Consider the following 24274-nt stretch of genomic DNA (forward strand, 5'->3'; position numbering starts at 1 on the left):
AAAGATAGGATAGTGTCTGTCTTTATCCCAAGGTGGAAATGACAAAGACTAGTGGACATAGCTTTAAGGTCACAGAGCCAAACAGCATGGAAACAGGTTCTTCAGCCCAATTTGCCTATGCCGACCAAGATGTCCCATCTTTGCTAGTCCCATGTACCTGCATTTGGCCCATATATATCTCTCTAAACCTTTCTTATCCATGTATCTGTCCAAATGTCTTTTAAATGTTGTTATAGTACCTGCCTCAACTATTGGATCTGGCAGCTCATGAGGGGAACATTTTGAAGGAGATATGTGGGTTGTCTTTTACAGTGTGGTGAGTGCCTGCAATGCGCTGCCAGGTGTGTTGATGGAGACAGATATGAAAGTAACATTTAAGGGACTTTTAGGAGGCACGTGGATATACAAAGAAAGGAGTGATGTGGATCATGTTCAGGCTGATGAGATTAATTTAACCTGGCATCATGTCTGGATCGAACATTGTGGGCCAAAGGGCCAGTTCCTGTGCTGTACTGTTCTATGTTCCAATCTCATTTAGCAAAATAACCATCTTCAGTTTATGATTCAACCTGTAAAACCTGCAAGCTTATAACAAGCAAAACATATTAGAAAGGTGAGAGGGTTAGATCCTTTGTGATGTGTTGCCAGGAGAGTTATGATGTACCAACATTTTTAATGAATCTTTCTGGCATGCATTATCCATAATCTTACTGAATGATGGAGCAAACTGGAAAGCAGCTTATGACCTATAATTAGAATACAATATTCTTATCCCTGGGCTTGGAATAAAATGGTAGTCAGCAAGAGATTTTGATAATGTAGATCCACATATCTGCATTCTTGAATATTAATGGGAACATAAGAGCAGTAGGCATTTAGTCCTTTGAACCTGAATGGGTAAGATCAATTATAATAGCTCAGCAGGATCCCAATTCCATTTATCTCATTAACTACCTTGTACTGTATCCCTTGGCAACTTTATCAGAAAAAATTATAGATCCACTTCTTAAGATTTACAGTTGTCCTAGCTTGCACGTCATTTTGGGACACGAGTTGTCGATTTGTTAGTCATTACATACAGAAGAATGAACTGCACCATTAGGCCAAGCTCCAGAATAATAAATGCTTCGCAATTTTCATGCTTTATTTTTGAGGGAAATGCATTCATTTTAAAAGATCTATCTAATCTACAAAGTTTCACGTCTCATAGCTACTTTGATCCAATAAATTGTCAGAATACTCCAATACGTTTGTCATTGAATTTTGTTCTTTTCAAAACTTCACAAACATTCCATAGAAAAATTCTGACAATCATTATTTAAAGAATATTTTTACATTGTAGAAATGCTGTACATTGATTTCTAATGAGAGCATTTTTGTTTTTAACTCACCCTCAATGATTCCATGTAAGACTTATGGCAGTCGATGTGTAAAGTATGTCCACAGGTCTGAACATATACTCCACCTTCCCACCCAATGGAGATTGACTGTAAGCAGGAACTCTAAAAGAATAGTAGACTGGCATTAAAGCTTGGTTTTGCTCTTCAGCATAGTACTTATAAATTAAATCTGGAGGTAAAAAAAGTTAATGTATCTGATAATGAACTCAATTCACAACGAGAGAGTGTGAAAAAATATACTTATAAGAACATAGAATATCAAACACCGTACAGGAACAGGCCATTTGAACCACAATACCTGGATTGGCACATGATGCCGTTAAACTAATCATCTTTGCCTGCCCATGATCTATATTCCTCCATACCCTGCATGTCCATGCGCCTGTTAAAGCCACTTAAATACGACTATTGTTTCAGCTTCCATCACCACCCTGGCAGCCCAATTCCAGGCACCATCACTTTGCATTAAAAATGTGCTCCACACATCTCCTTTAAATTTCCCCAGTGATCTTTAAACAATATCTTCTAGTCTCTTAAATGCCCACACTGTGAAAAAGGTTCTGACAGTTTACCCAACTATCTATGTCTCTATTTTATATACTTCAACAAGTTCTCCCCTTGACCTCCAATGCTGCAGAGAAAACAATCCAGGTTTGTCCAACCTTTCTTTATGGCTAATATTCTGATATGCATGCAGCATTCTGGTATATCTCTTCAGCACCCTCTCAAAAGCCTGCCCATTTTTCATGTATTGGGGCAACTAGAACAGCACACAATAATGTGGCTTGACCAAAGTTTTATAAAGCCTTATAAAGCTGCATAATAATAATCATAATGAAATAATGAAATTTCAATTTCTAGTTTGTGATGTACATTGTTATTCTGCACCTACTATGGAATTTTTTAAAAAAGCTTTTAAAAAATAGAAGCCCATTTGTAATGAAACAATTAAATCTTGGTTGAAACAGTAAAATATTTTATTTATTAAGGGTCGTTATTTGTCTTCTTGAACAAGGCTAGATATTTACTTCCCAAATTCACTTTTTCTGAGCTTCAATCCAAAGATTGATCTCGACCAGCAAATAGATATAATCACAAAGAAGACACGCTTTCTTGGAAGTTTTAAGAGATTTGGTATGTCACAGAATACTAACAAAATGGGACAGATGAATGGAGAAAGAATCCAATGAACAGTAATGCAAGAGGCTGCAGAGAGTGGTGGACATAACTAAGTCCATCATGGGCACAGCCCTTCCCAGATCAAAAGCATTCACAAGATGCTGCTTCAAGAGGGCAACATGCATCATCAAGGATTTTTTTAGATTTTTAGATTTAGAGATTTACATTTACAGATACAGCGCGGAAACAGGCCCTTCGGCCCACCGGGTCCACGCCGCCCAGCGATCCCCGCACATTAACACTATCCTACACACACTAGGGACAATTTTTACATTTGCCCAGCCAATTAACCTACATACCTGTACGTCTTTGGAGTGTGGGAGGAAACCGAAGATCTCGGAGAAAACCCACGCAGGTCACGGGGAGAACGTACAAACTCCGTACAGACGGCGCCCGTAGTCAGGATCGAACCCGAGTCTCCGGCGCTGCATTCGCTGTAAGGCAGCAACTCTACCGCTGCGCCACCGTACCGCCCTGTCCCCCATCCCCACTATCCCCACTAAGGATCCCCACTATCTCGGCCATGCTCTCTTCACACTGCTGCTGCTACGGCTGGGCAGGAGGGGGAGAAGTCAAAAACCACACACCTCCAGATTCATGAACAGCTCCTTTACTACAACAATCTTGAATTGACCCCCATAGCCCTAATATCTCGGAACACTACAGCCCACTTCCTGCACCAGCATGGATTTGTTTTCTACCAATGTCTTGTTTTTTTGCATTGTCTTTTTTTCTTTTTGCTGTCTTGTAGAATTTATGTGTAACATACATGTAACTTATGGTTTTGTATGTTGCTGAATTTATGTGCCTGTGATGCAGATGCATCGTACCTCTTTCTCACCATACCTCTGCATTTGGCAATAAAAGTGACCTTGACAAGTTAGAATTTTTAAAAAGCTCTAATTGGAGGTCAGAACTTGCGCAACAAATCGTACAGATTTTTTTTTTGTTGTTAAACAGTAATGGTACATTTTATAATCAACAGGTCGAGGTAGAAAGGAAATATGACTCAGCATTCATGATATACAGAAACTTTCCATGCTCTACCAAAGTTATCCATTCCAGAAGTGCACCAATTTACCATTTTCGTTCATATTAATTATCATTTTGGCTACATTTCAATAAAACTTCCAATCAGCATTGAATTATAGACGATGTTCTGCTATTAACATTAACAAAAGCTAATCTAATGTCTTGCTGATCTCACCAGAACCCAGTACAGTCAAATTCTATTCAATTACTAGTGTTCAAAAGTGTAAAAGTGCTGATCAAATTCAGAACAATATCCAAGGATGATTTATTTCTTCTCATCAGACATTTGGCATGGATTTGGGAAGTGAAAACCTTGTGAAACTGTCTTGTTATATACATGTTTAGATCCAATGCCAATTAAATACTGCAGAAGAGGAATGCGCTCCTACAAGTGGAAACTCATTTATCCTATCTTTTCTTCCTTCCTTCGAGGTGCAGGGATGAGGAAAGTGCTGGAGTAACTTGGCGGGTCAGGCAGCATCGCTGGAGAACAATATAGGTGACATTTCTGATTGGGTGACGTTTCCAATCGAACCCTTCTTCAGACTGAAGGGGCCCGACCCAAAACATCACCGAACCATGTTCACCCAGAGATGCCGTTTGATGCGTTGAATTGCTTCAGCATTTGTGTATCTTTTGTATACTAGCATCTGAAGTTCCTTTTGATTCCAACATCTTCGCAGTGTGCCCAGCTTATATCAACTTAATGGCTTTATGTCACAATTCCCCTGAAAACTATAATTTTATACTCTAACATAATTGAAACATGGAAAATTTGGCTGATTTGTTGTTGTCTGAAAAAGATACTTACGTCTTTGAAATGTCGTTGCAAATCTGTTATCCTGACATCGTGTGCAGTTCCACAGGTATCCTCAGGGTAAATCTGCTCTTCATCACTGGTTGGTAATTTCTTTGGTTCAGTGCTTCTACGACGGTGGCCAAGGACTGTAACAAATCAATGCTTTTTCGTAAATGTCATCAAATATAATAAAATTGCTTTATATTTTAGTCCTTTCTACTGCACAGGCAACTTCTAAATAACCAATCATGAAAAATCAGCAAAAGCAAAATCCATTATTTTAAAAAAGCAAATGAAGAAAGTCTAATTGAAGTCTAAGGTTTTAGGCAGCAGCAGATAAGATCTAATAATATTTAAGAAAATAAACAAAATAAATATTTCAGCAGCAACCAAAATAATATCTACAATTCTATCTATTTATTCTGTTCCGATTTTCCAGGAATATACTTAGATCAACATGTAGACTAAATACAAAAACCAAATCCCGGCAACTTGCAAAAGATTTCTATACTTTATAAAACTCTTGTAATATGGGAGCGTGGGCGATGGTACTCAGTTGAATCAATCTCACAACTGGGCTTCACAGCATTAGTACCCATTCAAGAATGACCATCAGATTAAGTGGGCCATTTACAGCGAATTAAACACATTGATCCAGTTTGAAACTTCCATATTTCCACAAAATATAGTTACTCGTTCTGTACTTTCCACAGCAGAGACCAGCACAACCAAACTTTAAACAGACAAGAACACTCAATACAGCCACTTCCACTAAGATGGGAACAAAAATAACTGGACAATATAATTTAATTTCAAAATGTTGATCTGTATAGAAGTTGTAGATAATGGATATAATTTAAAATAATTACTAATATTGAGCAATCTTGATTAAACATCAGCAATGAAAATCCTTTCAAGATGAGAGAAATTAGATTTGGCGTACCATTCTGAATCATTGCGTTACTCTCTGACCTTTATATCTAATGCCTTAGGAGTATTAAACAAAATCAGCTTCAGGGATGGAGGCATTCCATGCAATACAGCAGTTATTCTTTTGAAATCATGTGTAATAATTTAAGACGTTACGTTCGGGAGCAATTTACCTCATGAGTACAGCATATGCAGAGGCAAACTATAATGAAATATTCTTAACATTTAATTTATTTAAATACACTAACCGATAAGTACAAATAAAATAGTTACCAGATGAAGCCTGCAATAGAACCACTAATCCAGTAGGTTTTTCTTCTGTCGATGGGCCACTTTGTCCACAAATGACACAGTCATACACCGTTTCTGAATCCTGCCTTTCTGACGATCCTATGTCCATGGCAACATCACTGTCAGGTGATTCTGAAAGAATAGCCATTCAAATAGATTTAAATAAGGAAAAGAATAGCAGTGTAATACAAACTTTAGAATTTTATATGGTGCCTAGTAAGCTGCATCATCAGAATAAAAGCATTACGTCTTCCATTTTTGTTTATGAAGAAAATCTGCAGCAATTGTTTTTATTTTGTTCTAAATATGCTCTAGGACTCAACTTTAAAATGGCGCACCACAGGGGTGGCACAGTGGTCGAGTTTCTGCCTTACAGCACTGGAGACCCAGGTTCGATCCCAACTACGGGTGCTGTCTGTACGCGTGGGTTTTCTCAGATAGCTTCGGTTTCCTCCCACACTCCAAAGAAGTACAGGTATATAGGTTAATTAGGCTCGGTGTATGTGTAAATTATCCCTTGTATGTGTAGGATAGTGTTAATGTGCGGGGATCGCTGGTCGGCGTGGACGCTGTTGGCCGAAGAGCCTGTTTCCATGCTGTATCACTAAAACTACAACTAAAACTAAGATAAATTATTTGATCCGTTGTTCAGAAGGTAATGCAGATTTTACAATGCAAGATCAAAGAATACAATTATCATCATTTTTTTTTGCATATCTTTCATTCATTGTTCAACATCTCTCTACATCATCTTCTATATCTCTCGTTTCCCTTTCCCATGACTTTCAGTCTGAAGAAGGGTCTCAACCCGAAGAACCCATTCCTTCTCTCCAGAGATGCTGCCAGTCCTGCTGAGTTACTCCAGCTTTTTGTGTCTATCTTCAAAGAATACAATTGGCAGCTTTAGAACATGGAATGATGCAGCACTGGAACAGGTCCTTCGGACCACGAGATCTGTGCCAAACATAATGCCAGATTAAACCAATCTCTCTGCCTCCATTCCCTGCATATCCATTTGCTCGCCTCATGACAATATTTTCCTATAAAATACTTCCAAAAACCGTCATTCACCTGGTTGTATTTATCCTCATTATTTTTTCCAGACTCAAATATTAAACTTCCCCATTTGTACCTGTTTGCCGTGCAACCATGTAGAAATTGGAAGCACGGAGACGTTTTGTGCAATCGAGTTTGAAACATTTTCAGTAGCTAAGAATGTCATGGGTGATATATAGTGTTGCTATATGATAAACAATAAATGTTCCCAGTATAAGTGCATAAACTTATAATCACATCTGGAATTAGTTATAAATATTAGAATATTTCCAAATTGTAGTGTTCTATTTCCATAATTCTATTTCCAAAATGTAGTTAGAATTCTCTCCCCAACTCACTCAATGAAAAATTATATCGTTACTTAAAAGCAAAATTTTAACTTTTTGAGACTGTATTTCACCCGACTAAAATAGTTAGCTGTTAGAGTCATACAGCAAGGAAACAGGCCCTTCCGCCGAACTTGCCCATACCGACCAAGACGCACATCTACACTAGTCCCATCTGCCTGCATTGGCCCATATCCCTCTAAACCTTTTCTATCCATGTACCTGTCCAAATATCTTTTAAATGTTGTTATAGCACCGGCCTCAACTGCCTTCTCTGGCATCTCGTTCCATATATCAACTACCCTCTGTGAAAAAGTTGCCCCTCAGGTTCCCATCAAATCTGTCCCTTCACACCTTAAACCCATGTCCTCTGGTTCTTGAACCCTACTCTGGGCAAAAGAGTTTGTTCATCTACTTATCTATTCCTGTAATGACCTTATACACCTCTATAATATCACCCTTCATCCTCCTGAGCTCCTCATAACCTGCCCAACCTCCCCTTTTGTTCAGGCCCTCAAACCCTGACAGCATCACCATGTTTTTAAGAGAAAAATAGATTTTTTTAAAACACTGATGTCAAGGAAGCTAATATATAACAAAGATGATATGCCAATGGATGCTCTATCCAAAAAAGTAGAATTTTAATGGCATTTACATGAAAAATAGTGTTGTTGAGGCCAATTTCTGGACTACTAATCACATTGAGCGTGGAGAAATGCAAAGCCTGCCATTTATAACTTGTCCAGATAACCAAAACCAAAATGAAAAACATACAAAAGGTGTTCACCAATAATGTTTCATACCAAAAAAGAAACCCTGGGTAATTTAAAGGAAAGAAACTACAGAAGTTGGAAATAAAGCCCAAAAACGCTGAAGATCGAAAAAAGAGAAGTGTTTCGCGACAATGATTCTTCACAAGAACCACGATGAGAGGATACTGATCTGAAACACTAACTGTTTCTCTCTCCACAGATATGCTTTAACTGCTGAGAATCTCCAGCATAACGTTGAACCATATATCAAATAAAAAATGTTAATTCAACAATTTTATGCTGATCAGTTAATGATTTTTTAATTGGGAACATCAGCCCAAAAGAGCAGTTACAAAATTCTAAAGAGGTAGACTGAAACTCAATTAACATTCACCTATCTTACTCAAGCATTTAAAATAATCTGATGCCTTAACAACAAGCTACTACTAGGCACCAAGCTATTGCTGACATCCATCATTTTAAATCAGTCCTATGAAAAGAAAATTAGGAATGAGTAGAACTAGGGCTAAACATAGCTGCCAGAGACAGTATATCCTGACTGACTCATTTCTAATCCTCTTGTATGTGATGTCTGTTAACACATGTTAAGAAGAAATAATCCATAAAGTTTTATCCAATTTCTGATAGCTTTATAAATGAACCATTTTTTTAAAAAATTAACAAATTAAGTTTTGCATGTCTTGATCAGTGAATGCCTCTGCCATACTCTCTGGCAAAAAAGTGTTTAAAATTTAACAGTTAATAAGATTTTTTTTAAATGTTACACAAAACATCCAAGTAGTTAAACTTTCAAATAGGTTGCCTTTCAAACAAAAGCTTGAGTCATAAGATTTCTATTTAGGCTAACAAAATGGGTTCTTCACTCAAAATGATGGACAATGTTTCTGACTCCTGACAAATTTGAAGTGAATTCCATCTGGCATGAATGAAAAGTAACTTAGCCAAGGCAAATATTATGTTGGATTAAGATCAAATTGATTTCTGTATCTTAAGTATAATTAACAGAAAGCCAGTATTCAAAAATCAGGAAAAAAATCCATATGGCAATCTAATTTCGCATAAGCAAAAATAATCAGCAAATGTATTGCTAATTATTTAACAGCAGCAAGTAAATTGTGAAAGCAAATTAGAATGGTACAAAGCATACATCTAAGACACTCATAATCTAACAATCCATCACTAAACCATTATAATATAATCCAAAATAATCAGAAAGTAATTTGTTCTTGAACATGTAAATACATACACATTTAGTGGGGAGAAGGAAAACCGCTCTAATTTTCTGACAGAGTTTACAAACATTCATTTATTTTCGTATCTGCATCAGCCACTACATGAATACATGTCCAACAGAAAATGTTTAGTTTAGTTATTAATGTCACATGCACTGAGGTATGCTATCTAGTTGTGCTATCCAGTCAGCGAAAAGACTACATAATTACAATCAAGCCGTGCAGTGTACAGATAAGGATAAGGGGAATAACAGTGCAAGATAAGGTCCAGAAAAGTCAATTTAAAGATACTCAGAGTCTCCAATGCGGTAGATCAGGATCACTCTCGAGCATCTAAATATAATTTAGTAATATTGAGGATCATTTGCCTAATAATAGCTGGGAAGAAACTGTCCCTGAATCTGGAGGTATGGGTTTCCACACTTCTTACCTGATGGGAAAGGGGGGAGCGACAGAGGGTGAGACACATCTTTGAGACACGTCTCTGCAATTTCTTGCGGTCTTGGATGCAGCTGTTTCCAAACCATGCTATGATGCAACCCGATAAAACACTTTCTACAGAGCATCTGTAGAAGTTGGTGAAAGTTGTTGGGGACATGCTGAACTTCCTATGCCTTCTAACATATCTTGCAGAAAATGTGAAAACTTACGAAGCTCCATGGCCTACAATGAAACATATTCTTTTTGAAAGAATTTAGTTAAACATTGATTTAAATCAGGATAGGCATTCTTGATTGTATTACCATCTAGCATTACCATCAAGCCACAAGAACAACCTGTGTGTTCAATGAAAAGCGTATAGGCATTTGTCCGGAAGAGTCAAGAAGTTACTGCTCATTTGCTATGCAGCAAAATCTGCAAGCAGCAGAAGAACATAAGCAATCTCAAAACCAGATGTTCACACCACATCTGGACTATTAAACATCTAATGGGAGGAAGAACCTCTTAGCAATCCACTTCAAAATCAGGGCACAGCATATAAATGCTGGAGGGAAAGCTAAAACATTTAGCTTCATTCAGACGTGCCTACCAAAAGACCTATCTCAGCTTCCTCTTTAGATCCTTACCTTCACAGATGCCACTCTTCAGCCAATTTGGTTCACACCAATCAATAAAGAAATACCTGAGGGCCATGGATACACCAACAGCGACAAGGACAAACAACATCTCACCTCTAAACAAGTTGCACCTTTACCATTACCCTAGCAACATCAACGCGACAATGGGGACCATTGATCAGGTATGCCCCATTACAAAAAAACGCAATTCTAATCTGATTGATTTCTGCATAAAGAGTCTATTTTCAGTCATCAAAGTGACGGAAGTCATCAACAACAGTGTGTTCAAGTAGTCATGATTTACTAATAATCTGCTCTGTTGCCCATTTTGGATTCCGCCAAATTTGGAGTAGAGTTGAATTCTGGAGGTAAATTGAGAAATTGACATTTATTTTGACAATCCACAAAGCAGAAATCAAGAGCATAATGGAATTTTCTCCATTTGACTGGATGAGAACAGTCCCAACAACTGTCAAGAAGCTTAACCTCAACCGGATATAGTAGCCTGCTTGAATAGCACCCTGTCAACTACCTAGAACATTTATCACCTGCTCTACAGTGTAGAGCGATTGCAGTATGTACTATCTACAAAATGCACTGCCCATTACCCAGGTTAATTGGACATCAAATTCCAATCCCATGACCTCTACCTCCAAGAAGGACAGGACAGAGAGACCACTATCTGCAGACTCTCCTTCAAGTCAACCACCATCCTGACTTGGAAATGGATCCCTAGTCCTTCTGCATTATTGGATCCAAATCCTGAAACCCTCTGAGCAGAGGCACTATGGGGGTACCTTTATCAAAAGAACTGCAGCAGTTTGAAAGAATGATTCACCAGTAGCTTGCTGGTAACAAAAATGAATACAAAAAAAGCTTTTCCTTATAATGTATCCTACTACTTTGCAGAATATTTGAAAACTAAATACTCATCATATCGAAAACATACCACGGCATCTAAACATAATTGAACAATATTGAGGTAAGCATTTCAAAAAGGAATCACTTCAAAATAACATTACTGCAAACCTGTGGCTGTAGAATGCAATTTCATATGAAAGAATTTTGCACCTCAAAATTGGCACAAACCAGTAACAATAGACAATAGACAATAGGTGCAGGAGTAGACCATTCGGCCCTTCGAGCCAGCACCGCCATTCAATGTGATCATGGCTGATCATTCTCAATCAGTACCCCGTTCCTGCCTTCTCCCCATACCCCCTGACTCAGCTATCCTTAAGAGCTCTATCTAGCTCTCTCTTGAATGCATTCAGAGAATGCATTAACATAATTTTAACTATAACAGCACCACTAAAGGTTAACTTCAAATGTCCAAAATGTTCTCAATTTATTGTAATGATAACAATATTTATTTTGAAATGAAGGTCAAAGAGCAATTATGAAATTGCCAAAGTACAGGCAGTAAATTCTACCTATTACTAAAGCTATATTGTAGTGCCTCAGGCTGTAACAAAATGTATGATGACTCTGCCAATAATACATAATATATATGCGAGAAAACATTGACAAAATATAAAATACCTGTGCCATAGAAGAAAGCAGACTTCAAATTACAATTAGTCATTTGTAATTAATAGTTTTGACATTAGTTACAAATATCCTGCCAAACTAAAACAATTAGTTTATTTATCTTCTTCCCCATTCCCTCCCACCCCATCCAGAATTCAATTTTAACGCTATCTGTCCAGCTAACTTTGCACATCGCAGCTAAATACTAGTATGCGTCTTAACTGCCCATATCCATTTTTGACCTTGATAAAGTTAGTTTGCAACGTTTTGAAAAGGCAGGTTATATTGGTGCAAATATTATATTGATAGGCCTAAAAGCTATTTTATTGAAAAATGACTCTGGCTAGTGGTTCTTATAACAAAACACGGATCTTTCTGACTAAAAACTTTTTTGGGGGACAGGCAGAAAGAGGAGGACCACTAAGCTCCACGAGAAAATCTATAAACAACCGTAGACTCCTCATTTTCCACTTTCCCACCATTAGACATTGCAACAAAAATGAATCTATGTTGCCGTAAATGAAAATGAGCAGACAGAGATCGTTGGTGTCCCAGTGCTTTCATATCATCCCTGTGGGACATAATACAGTAAAAAGCCATTAATCTGGCATGCTCATGAAAGATAGAGGCATTCATTGCACAAAAATATGAATCACACAGCATAATAGTAATGGTCAAGGGAATAGAGTGATGTTGAGACAGTAACCTTTAATTAAAAGTTTTTCAACATGGTTTTAACTGAGCTCTAAAACCACCAGTACCACATTCTCTGACACATCTCTCCCCTTTTTTAAATTTCTCTGTCTCCATCACAGGGGACAGATTATCGACTGACATCTACTACACATCGACTAACTCCCAAAGTTATCTACACTACATGTTTTCCCACCGCGCATTTTGCAAAGACCCTATCCCCTGCACTCAATTTCTGTCATGACACAACTCCTTGGTTCACATCCCTTCCCACCCAATCTACCCCCTCCCCAGGTACTTTCCCCAACAGCCACAGGAGATGTAACACCTGTCCCTATATCTCCTCCATCAGCTGCATCCGAGGATCACAACAGTCCTTTCAGGTGATTCAGAGGTTCACCTGCACCTCTAACATCATCTACTGCCCACTCCCCCCTCCCCCCCCCCCCCCCCCCCCATGATTGGTCTGAAGAAGGGTACCGACCCAAAACAACACAAATCAGACAGCGAGTCAATTATATCATGCCGCAACTGTGCACAAAATGCTGGAGTAACTCAGCGGTACAAAATGCTGGAGTAAACAGCATGGAGTAATAAAATGCTGGAGTAATTCAGTCTGAAGAAGGGTTTTGACCCGAAATGTCACCCATTCCTTCTCTCCAGACATGCTGCCTGACCCACTGAGTTAATCCAGCATTTTGTGTCTACCTTGCTTAATCAGGGAGTCATCACTTAGAGAAGCTGTAAGTTTGTGTTTGGTTCACTAATACAGATTTAAGTTCATGCACAAACACCAAACTGTATGAAGCTAAACAAGGTGGAGGCATGGCCGGCTTAGTCTTAATAGTATGACAACCAAGTAAAAAAAGTGAAAACCAAAAAAAACCTAAACCACAGCACTGCTGCCTACAACCAGCACATATCACTTTTAGAAAAACGAAATCATTACATCTGTTACAAGCTGTGCATTTGTTTTGTAGTATTCTTTGCCCCCCTCGGTCATGGCTGACCATGGGTGAAATTATTACATTTGTATTATTACATTGTTATAATTACATTAACTGTTACTTGGGAGTCAATAAATTCCTTTATTGTACCCTTCTAGATAACCTACAATTTCCAGAAAAAGACAAAATGTTGCAAGCTTCCCTGGGTGTACTCCAATGTAAGTAATCTCAGAGTCTAACAACTGTTTGGAATCCATTAAATAAATATCCTTTTATTGTATGAAATAGCATCTTACATTCACAGCTGCTAAAGCTGATCCTGCATGTAAAATTAAACATTTTTTTCCAAGTCACTACCCATCAGGACACCCTGCACTCTTCCCCACCAATATATTGCCCCTCATATTTTTCACAAATTCATGCACAGAATTCTGCAAGTCCTTGTGATCCAGTATTAACTCAGCGTTCATTCTGACCGTACCCCACTCCCTTCCTAGTCAATTTGACAATGCCTACGATATTTAAGCTGATTCTGACTGACGTTCAAAGAGCTTTTTTTTTAATTCACAAGGAAGATTTGAGCATTATTGACAAGGCCAGCATTTATTGCCCATCCCTGATTTATAAACGGACAAATTGAAATAAATAGATCTTTGTCCTGACTGCATTGAAAAAAAAAAAATTCTGTTAAAAATTGATAGGCTCGATGTCAAGAGGTTGTTTCACATAGCTTGTGAATGACCAAGATCTACGTTAGCAGCTGTGGATGCAAGATACCATTTCATACATAAGGAAATTTTATTGATTCCATAGAATCAGAGATGACTTGCATTGCTGTCCATATAGGGAATTTTGAACTATGTGTCAATATATTTTGTCAGAAAGATTAAGGCGTTTGGTTCTTCTCCTACAGCACAACCTGTTTTGATTATGTTGCATGTCACCTTTCACCTGTGAAATGTAGAGAGATGGATGGTTTGGTAAAATAATTCAAGAGAATAGGTACAGGTCCCCATTCCTCCTCTTCAGAGATGCTGCCTGTTCCACTGAGTTAATCAAGCTTTTTGTGTCTATCTTAGATTTAAACAAGCATCTGCAGTTCCTTCCTACACATACAAGTCGACAAATGTTTTTCCGGCAACTGGTTGTCCAGGACCTCCTTTAATCCAGATAAAATGACAAGAACGCACTTTAAATCCCCCCCCAAAAAATGTGGCGCCTTGGCTGGATGAGGTGGCCAACCTCGACCTCATCGGGACCTCCGCAACCAATCAGCGGTTTGGATTTGCCCCCTGTTGCTAGGCCGGAGCTGGCAGATCCATTCCCATAGCCAACTTCTGAGGCCAAGTTTGCGGGCCGATATCTCGCCCCCCACGCCCCCCCCCCCCCCCTGCCCCCCCACGGAGGACATTTCAGAGCCGCTCAGAGCCCAAGCCAGACAGCAGGGACGGCACATTCTTGGCAGATATTTTTGTTTCTAGCAGTCCATGGTGTTTTAGAGATATGGGAGGAGTGTAATTAGTAGGTCAGAGGAGTATTGTTGTATCACTATTATGTGACCATTGTTGTTCCGGTAAAAATGGATAGCACAGCAAGGCTCTTGAACCAAGGATGCCGGAAAATTGGCGGTGGACAGCAATTGTCAATTTCAAAAATCCTCAAGCATTCCACAATGGGAAGGATCTCTAATATTATTGTACTGTCTGACAAGTAGAGACAAGTAAGAAATAGGCCTTCTTTTCACTCCTAAGCGAGGTGATATTGCAAGTGCCATGTATTATCAGGCTGTTGTGCCTAGTTAGAAACATAAATGAGTTTTCAGCTGCCTTTTGGGAAATGAGGTGAAAGCCTGGGGCAGATGACAGCAAAGTACTAACAGTGGTACTGCCTCCAGGGAGCCACAATGACACACACTGTTTAGTGTGGGAACATTTTTTCTTGCAATTGTAGACTATACCATAGTTGTCACATTGTCACATGATAATTGTCACATGTTTATTTTCAAGCTTTTGACTTTCATCAAACACTGCTGAAGTTTCACATGAAAAATTGTTAAAACTAGAATAAAAGCTGACAATCTTTAAAATTTTAAATATTGGTATATTAACGTATTCAGATTTTGTTTTAAACATCATTTGGCAGAAAATAAAAACAGTGGCACTGTAAATCTTTCAGCAAAAGCATGTTCTGTGCAGAATAAGTAGTTGTGGGGAATGGTTCCCCAATTGTGAGAAAGTTTTGGAAAGTCAGAAAGTACATCATTAGCCACAGAACATCCAAATTCTAACCTGCTATGTTTTTTTTCAAAGGCAGGTCCAAAGGAGGGTGTGCACAATGGTGAACCGGCAGGATGTTGGTAATGCAGGACCCCAAGTTTGGTAATTAATTTATATCTTAGGGAAGTGGATAGATTCTCACTTGCCGCGGCTGAGTGACAGTGACAGTTACATGGAATTCTAGTTATTTGCCAATATCAGCCAAGAACTGAATGCTGATCAGCTCACATTAAATATGACTCCAATCAAGAAGTGTTCTTTTTACTCAATTCCCATTAAATTCGACGTAACCAAATTCCGTGAGACCACGCAGAGTTAAGTGCTACCTTGATATCAAGCCAAGGCACTTTCACCACAGATGGACAAAGAACACTTTCATATTTTTATGTTGAATAAGCAGCAACCTGAAAGTATTCCAACATTTCCTAAGCCTTCAGTTTTACAATCCTTTATATATCACCAAAAATAGATCTTATTTAATGAGCATTAGAATATAAATTATTGTAATAGATACATTAAAGTACTTCCACTGATCAATGTTAAGCTAGTTATCATTATGTTTTAATATAATCAGTAACCAAGTCTTCTCAATACTCTTGGCTAGAGAATCCAAAAATTCACTATCCTGTGAACAAAATAAAATAATTTTCATATTCACCGTGAAGGGCCAATCACTTATTTTATGATCCGTTGTTCTACAAAAGATAGACTTGGGAAAATTCACCCCTGCATCTGGTCTGTCAAGCCCTATAAAAATGTTCCTTGTTTCATTGAGATCACTTATCAACTCTCCAAAACTCAATGGATTATGGCCCAGTTTGTTTATATGACAAACTTGTCTTCCCATGAATCAACCTGATGAACCTCACACCACCAATGTAATTATATCCTTCATTAGATCAGAGCATTAGATCAAGTGTGAGGTTATCCACTTTGGTGGTAAGAATAGGAAGGCAGAGTATTATCTGAATGGTGTCAAGTTAGGAACAGGGGACGTACATCGAGATCTGGGTGTTCTAGTGCATCAGTCACTGAAAGGAAGCATGCAGGTACAGCAGGCAGTGAAGAAAGCCAATGGAATGTTAGCCTTCATAACAAGAGGAGTATAGAAGCAAAGAGGTCCTTCTGCAGTTGTACAGGGCCCTAGTGAGACCGCACCTGGAGTACTGTGTTTCGTTTTGGTCTCCAAATTTGAGGAAGGATATTCTTGCTATTGAGGGCGTGCAGCGTAGGTTTACTAGGTTAATTCCCGGAATGGCGGGACTATCATACGTTGAAAGACTGGAGCGACTAGGCTTGTATACACTGGAATTTAGAAGGATGAGAGGAGATCTTATCGAAACGTATAAGATTATTAAGGGGTTGGACACGTTAGAGGCAGGAAACATGTTCCCAATGTTGGGGGAGTCCAGAACAAGGGGCCACAGTTTAAGAATAAGGGGTAGGCCATTTAGAACTGAGATGAGGAAAAACTTTTTCAGTCAGAGAGTTGTGAATCTGTGGAATTCTCTGCCTCAGAAGGCAGTGGAGGCCAATTCTCTGAATGCATTCAAGAGAGTGCTGGATAGAGCTCTTAAGGATAGCGGAGTCAGGGGGTATGGGGAGAAGGCAGGAACGGGGTACTGATTGAGAATGATCAGCCATGATCACATTGAATGGCGGTGTTGGCTCGAAGGGCCGAATGGCCTCTTCCTGCACCTATTGTCTATTGTCTATAGCACTGTTTACAGTATTCCAGATCACCAGAGTCCTATCTAAAATGCAATGTCTTTCCTCTTATACACCAAAAACACTTTTGCAATAAAGGCCAATGTCGGATTTGCTTTCCTAATTGCTGTCACTTCCATGATTCATGCACAAAGCTACCCAAGATCCACCAACAACCTTTAAAAATTCTCATCTTTTAAAAAATATTGCTTTTATGTTTTCTACCAAAATAGATGATTTTACATTTTTCCACATTAAATTCCATTTGATCTGCAATTAACCATTCACCAGGCCTGTTCATTTCTCCCTACAGCCTCTGTACATCTTCCTCACATCACTCACTAGCACACAGCTCTGCATCATCAGCAACGTTTATTCCCATCCCTCCATCCACCCAGATCGATGCCCTACCAAACATTACACTGAGCAACTTCGCCACCCCAAATCCCAACCATTTTATTATTATGTCCGAAACATTGAAATAAAAGAATGTATAACTGTAGTCAATTCCATTTACAATCCTCAGTTAATGAAAATGTCTGTGCCTGCAGGCACCGAGACTTCAATGACATTCAGGCAGGAGTTGGTAAATGGTAAGTAGCACAGCAATCATCTCCAACATAATGTCACATTTATGTTCATTACCAAAACTATATTTCATCAAATAAAAATACGTGATTCTAACCCAAATGTCACTCTTTTTACCATTCACTTGAGCTTTTCTCCTACATCAAACTACCTTCCCCTCCTCCACCTCCCAAAAAATTATCTTCGAGTCATGGTTCAACATGGCCTGTATTAACTTTTCAGAATCTTTCCATCTTTCTCACCATTACTCATTTCTCGGTGGCTTTCACTCTTCAGGCTCAGAACTTCTGAAATCATAATTTAGATTTTCAGGAAGACTCCAAGCCAAAAGTAGAATAAAAATACGAAAATAGATTTAAAATGTTGATATTTTAGCTACCAATTTCACATTATTTTCCCTTAATGCCCCATTCTAAAATTTCTCCAATTTCTCTCCCGAGTTTCCACAATTTCTGCAATATGCTCAGTTTTCGAAAAGTCTGATTTGCCACCCATCCGACCAGAACTTGTGTGGTTTTTTTAAATTCCTCTATTTCTCTCTGCACAATATTTTTCACAACTATTTCTGAGTATATAACTTTTTCCTGTTGTTCTCTCTGTAATTTCCACACATAGTTCCCTTGTTTTGCAAAATAGCCCCATTACTTCTTTGGTTGTCACAAAAGTTATGTAATAAAAGTACATCCAAACAGTAATCCTTAGTAGTCCAGAGTTGTTTCAACCTACTTGTGAAACCCAGCAGTAAGCCACATTGTGTACTTGTGGTGAACATTCATTCTGCAATTCTTTCTGGATTGCAATGATCAGTTTTATTTGTGCTTCAAGAATGTTATAAACTACTTCTAGTTCAAATTAAAGAAACCATTTGACTCCTACATTACCATTTCTTCGCAGTGTTTACATGAACCGAGCCATGACTTCATCTTTACTTATACAGTGCCCTCCATAATGTTTGGAACAAAGACCCACCATTTATTTATTTGCCTCAGCAATTTATTTATTTGCCACAATTTAGGATTTGTAATAGAAAAAATCACATGTGGTTAAAATGCACATTGTCAGATTTTAATAAAGGCCATTTTTATACATTTTGGTTTCACCATGTAGAAATGTAGGGCACTGTATAATGAAATCTATTTAACTCTGGATTGCATTTCACAACTTGCATTTCAAAAATCCCCAGATCACTCTCAATCATCTACTCTGAATTCTGGGCAACCCATTGTTGCGTTTAAGATAAGGAACACACTTGTTTACAATATTCAAATATAGCCTCAATAATAACCGACATAAAACTATGATACATGCCTGAATCTAAGTGCCATTCAAAAGCACCAATCAATAAAACCTCTCATTTTGAATACTGACTACGTATTTGATTCATTCATTGACTAGAGGACAATACATGCAATTTCCTTTCCACACCCGCTGATGGATATCAGTTATTAAGTCACCATTTTCAATTATCATAAATGTGCATGTAATTGCATTAAAACCCAACTTCTAATCCAGATATCTTTTATGAATGCCTTTAGCCTCCATTACACAACAAAAACACTCAATGCAATGAAATAGTAGGAAAAAGCAATTCATCACAGAATACCATGCAATACCAAATTCAATTGTGCAACATTGATAAAATAGTCAAAGTAATGTATAATTCACTTCATTAAATGGAATTACCAAGATCCATTGCTGTTTCCATGAAACTTTTCTGTCTTGAAGCAAATTCAGCAAGCAACTTCTGTTGTCTCTCTCGAGCTTTCTGCCGCCTGTACAAAGAAATTAACAAATTAAAATAAAGCCATCACTGGGAAAAGTAAAAAAGTTAATTCCTTTCAATATCCATTAGCTTCAACAATATTCCACCATCAGAACCACCTTCCCCTCAAGTCCACTTGTAGCATTAGAAATCAGCTGTTTCTTTTGTTCACATTTCTGTGTCCACCAAACACTCCCCTTTTCAAGGCACTTTTCCAGGTAACACCGATTGCTTTATCTCTTCAGTACACTGATGTGGTCTCTCAACATTTGATCAACCAAACACAGAGAGTGACCACTTTACAAGGCATCTGCAATCAATGTCCATGGAAGATCCTGAGCTCCCTGCAACATTATTTGCCCCTTGGACTGTTTTAATGAGGTCCAATGCAAGCCTGAGAAACAGCACCTCATCTTCCATCCGGGGACCTGGCCGCCTTTTAGACTCAACATATTCGACAACTCTCTTTGTCTGCATCAGAACTAGCCAGTGACACAAGAGGCTGCAGATGCTGGAATCTGGAGTAACAAACAAGCCGCTGGTGGAACTCAGTGGGTCAGGCAGAATCTGTGGAGGGAATGCAGTGATGTTTCATCTGGCCTGAGAAGTAGAGGAGAGACAGCCAGTACAAAGAGGTGAGAGAAGGCGGGGCAAAGGTTGGCAAGAAATAGGATGATTCAGGTGAGAAAATAATTGACTGGCAGATGGAGTCAAGGAAATATGGAAATAGTGACAGGGTGGGAGGTGGAAGCAAAAAAGGGCTGCAGATGATGGAATCTGATAGGACAGGAAGGTGAAGTATGAAATCAAAGAAGGGAGGTAGGGTGGGCAGAGGGCTCAATGGAAGGAGCGTGTAGGTGATGGACAGATGGAATTGTTGGGTGAGCTGGGGGGGGGGGGGGGTTGAAAAGGTTATGTGAGAGAGATATGGGTAGATCAGAGCGGAAAGGACGGAGGGGGAGCTGGCTATCTGAAACTGGAGAATTTGATATTCATTCAGCCAGTTGTAGACTACCAAGGCTGAATAAGAGGTCTTAATCCCTCCAGTTTCCATTTGACCTCACCTTGAAAGTGGCCACGGCCAAGGACAGACAGGGCAATATAGGAATGAGAAGAGGAATTAAAATGACTGATAACCAGGAGCTCCAGAAGATCCCAGTAGACTGTGCTCCACAAAGTAGTCGCCTGCTCTGTGTGGGGATGGGAAGAGGAATTCTAAGGATTTGCAATGAGGAGCTCCAGACCCCCTTGAGGAAGGATATTCTTGCTATTGAGGGCGTGCAGCGTAGGTTCACTAGATTAATTCCCGGAATGGCGGGACTGTCGTATGTTGAAAGACTGGAGCGACTAGGCTTGTATACACTGGAATTTAGAAGGATGAGAGGGGATCTTATTGAAACATATAAGATTATTAAGGGATTGGACACGTTAGAGGCAGGAAACATGTTCCTAATGTTGGGGGAGTCCAGAACCAGGGGCCACAGTTTAAGAATAAGGGGTAGGCCATTTAGAACGGAGATGAGGAAAAACTTTTTCAGTCAGAGTTGTAAATCTGTGGATTGTTTTGCCGCAGAGGGCAGTGGAGACCAATTCTGGATGCTTTCAAGAGAGAACTAGATAGAGCTCTTAAAGATAGTGGAGTCAGGGGGTATGGGGAGAAGGCAGGAACGGGGTACTGATTGTGAATGATCAGCCATGATCACATTGAATGGTGGTGCTGGCTCGAAGGGCCGAATGGCCTACTCCTGCACCTATTGTCTATTGAAATTAAAATGGCTTGCACCACTAGACAACCCCTTTAACGTGCGCCTGCACTTTGTCCGCACTGGTCATCTGCTGTCTCTGCACTTAACGTATGCTGCCTGGGGAAGTGGTAAAAGCAGATATAGTAGCAATGTTTAAGAGGTATTTAGAAAGGCACATGAACAGGTAGGGAATAGAGGGATAGGGATCATGCATAGGCAGATGGGTTTAGTTTGGATTGGCATCATGGTCGGCGCAAGACACGGAGGGCCCAAGGGCTTAATCCTGTGCTGTACTGTTCTATGTTCTCATGTTTCATTAGCAAATTATCAATTAACCATGGTGTAGAAACTCTTATTTGAATGCAATTGGTACTTTCTAATTTTGAGAAATATTTATAGATTCAACATTTTTAATATTTTCTTTGTACAATAAATAATCTCTGGAGAAAAGGAATAGGTGACGTTTCGGGTCAAGACCCTTCTTCAGACATTAGCTGATTAGCTACTATTTTAAACAATGGCTCAATATTTTATTATGAAAATGACTTTCAGATTGTGATAATAAAGCACAACTGGCTGTAATTCACTGGCTTTACCTCTCACTGACATTTTCCTCATCAGCAGTCTCTACCGCCTTCAAAGGACAGTAACAGCAGGCACTCAGGAACAACAACTATATTCTCCTCAAAGTCACTTGCAATTCTTTCATCATCATTGGGTCCAAATACAGGAATCTTTACCCAACTGCTCTTTGGGAGCATATTCATCATTAACTAAAGCAGTAAAAGGTGGCAGCTCATTACCTCATTCGCAAAAGCAATTAGGAATAGGCAATAAGTGTCAGCAATACCCACATAACATAAATTAAGTGGGAAAAAACAATGTCATTTTATTATTACTCCATCATAATGTCTATTATTTAGTAATCCAACATTTGCATCCTATCTGCATTTTAGTATTATGATATATTTTCACATTCCAAACCAACATATCTTGTTTATAAAATAAGAATATTGATTTCATCCATACACAGCCATGACCTACTATTCACAAATAGAAGATAACTCTCTGATCAACTGACACTTGAACAAATGCTTCGTCTCCATTTACAAGAGGTTCCTGCAAATGACGTTAAACTAAGTTCCTAACTGTTTTCACCTTTTGGAGAGGAAAAGACCATGCTGAATTACTTATGACACTCAGACTTTCTGATGCAGTTTTGAAATAGCTGAACCTTTAGATAATGCAGAAAAAAAATTGTTACATATGCTACATATTCATTGTAGCAGTCCCAACCTCCTGCACTACTTTGTATCAGGCACACTCACCACACACACACACACACTGTGATTAGGTATGTAAGCACTTTTCAGTATCACTACGCCACACAGGCAAGGAGCTGAATAAAGGAGTAAATTAAGGCAACTGAAACAACCTGAATTGTGTCGTTATTACCAGGACATCAAACCCGAAGACACAACATGGTGGCAGCGGTGACTTTCGAGTAAAAACCCGCGCTATTGTGAATCGCTATTGTGAATTAGGAACAGCGGCTGCAGAGAAATTGATTTTTTTTGTGCACCCGCCTAACAACACAAGATGGCGGCCTCCACAGCAGCAATGAGCCTCCACCCTACGATGAACTGGGACGCCGATGATGTGGTGGAGGCGTTCAAGAAATTCAAACAAAAGAGCCAGCTGGCATTTAAAAGCTTCCTGAAAGGAACTGCAGATGAAGAGAAGGTCAGTTATATTTTACTATGGCTCGGGGAGAAGGGTCTAGACATTTTTAACAGTTGGAGCTTAACAGAGCCTGACTGCAATAATCCGGGAATAGTCCTTGAAAGGTTTGCGAACCATATGGAGCCCAAATCAAACCACAGAATCCATCGGTATGAGTTCCAAGGGCTAAGACAAGACCCACAAGAAACAACCGACACTTTCCTTTCGAGACTAAGGAACGTGGCCAAGAAATGCAGATTTGGTGATGAAGATGACAGAATTGTCGACCAGCTAATATGGGGGTGCGCCCACCAAGAGGTCCAAAAGTCCCTAATAGGGAAAGACACCCTCAACCTAAAAGACGCCGTAGATGCTGCCAGAGCTTTCGAAGCCACAAGGAAACAAATGTCCTCCCTCTGCCTTCAAGTTGGCTCATCTCAGAGCAGCACCAGAGTGAATATAGACGCTCTCTCAAAACGTGACCCTGGCTCCACCTTAAAGGCTCCAAAGCAGACATTTTCTAGGCATGCAAACAAACAAGCAAGCCAAAGAAGCTGCTGGAACTGCGGTACAGAGCATGCATTTGATGATCGCAGGGCGTGCCCAGCATACGGGACTACCTGCAACTCATGTGGGAGGCCTAACCACTGGAAGAAAATGTGTAGGTCAACAAAATCATACAGCACCAAGCCAAAGCAGCAATGGTCAAAGAACGATAGAAATACGAGAAGGAAACAAATACACGCACACGTCCAACAGGAAGAGGAGATAACCTCAGATACCTCTGAGGAAGAATTCCTTTCCGTTGGGACCATTGACGTCCACGAAATGGGAAACAGCAAAACACATAGCAACAGAGAGGAAGCATATACTATAATACAACTACAGAAAAAAGTGGGAAAGAAAAGAACAACGATTAATCTAAGGCTCAAAATTGATACTGGAGCCCAGAGCAATATCTTACCAGTCAATCTTTACGGAAAGATATTCCCTGAACACATGACAAAAGATGGCAGCGTCAGGAAAGGAATCCTTGGAAGTAGCGATGTAGTCCTAGCTGCATACGGAGGTTCCATAATCCCACAGCTAGGCAAAATAATCATAGCAGGAACATACAAAGGGAAAGAAGTGAAATGCCCCTTCTTCATCACTAAATCGAAAGGACCTGCTATTCTCGGCCTGAACACGTGCCAAAGACTGAAGATTGTGTCAATCAACTATGAAATCA

General features: G+C 39.3%; 1 protein-coding gene across 1 annotated transcript in view; it reads right to left on the bottom strand.

The window, feature by feature from the left end:
- ubr3 (ubiquitin protein ligase E3 component n-recognin 3) overlaps positions 1-24274 on the bottom strand; it is a 170469-nt gene that overhangs the window by 54687 nt on the left and 91508 nt on the right. The window contains exons 24-27 of the mRNA XM_078404621.1: positions 19501-19589; positions 5614-5763; positions 4423-4556; positions 1392-1502 (exon numbers count right to left, since the gene is read on the bottom strand). Coding sequence (XP_078260747.1) covers positions 1392-1502; positions 4423-4556; positions 5614-5763; positions 19501-19589 — 484 coding nt within the window. The remainder of the gene's footprint in view (positions 1-1391; positions 1503-4422; positions 4557-5613; positions 5764-19500; positions 19590-24274) is intronic.

Source organism: Rhinoraja longicauda, chromosome 8 (genome assembly GCF_053455715.1).
Source record: "Rhinoraja longicauda isolate Sanriku21f chromosome 8, sRhiLon1.1, whole genome shotgun sequence".
Classification (NCBI taxonomy): domain Eukaryota; kingdom Metazoa; phylum Chordata; class Chondrichthyes; order Rajiformes; family Arhynchobatidae; genus Rhinoraja; species Rhinoraja longicauda.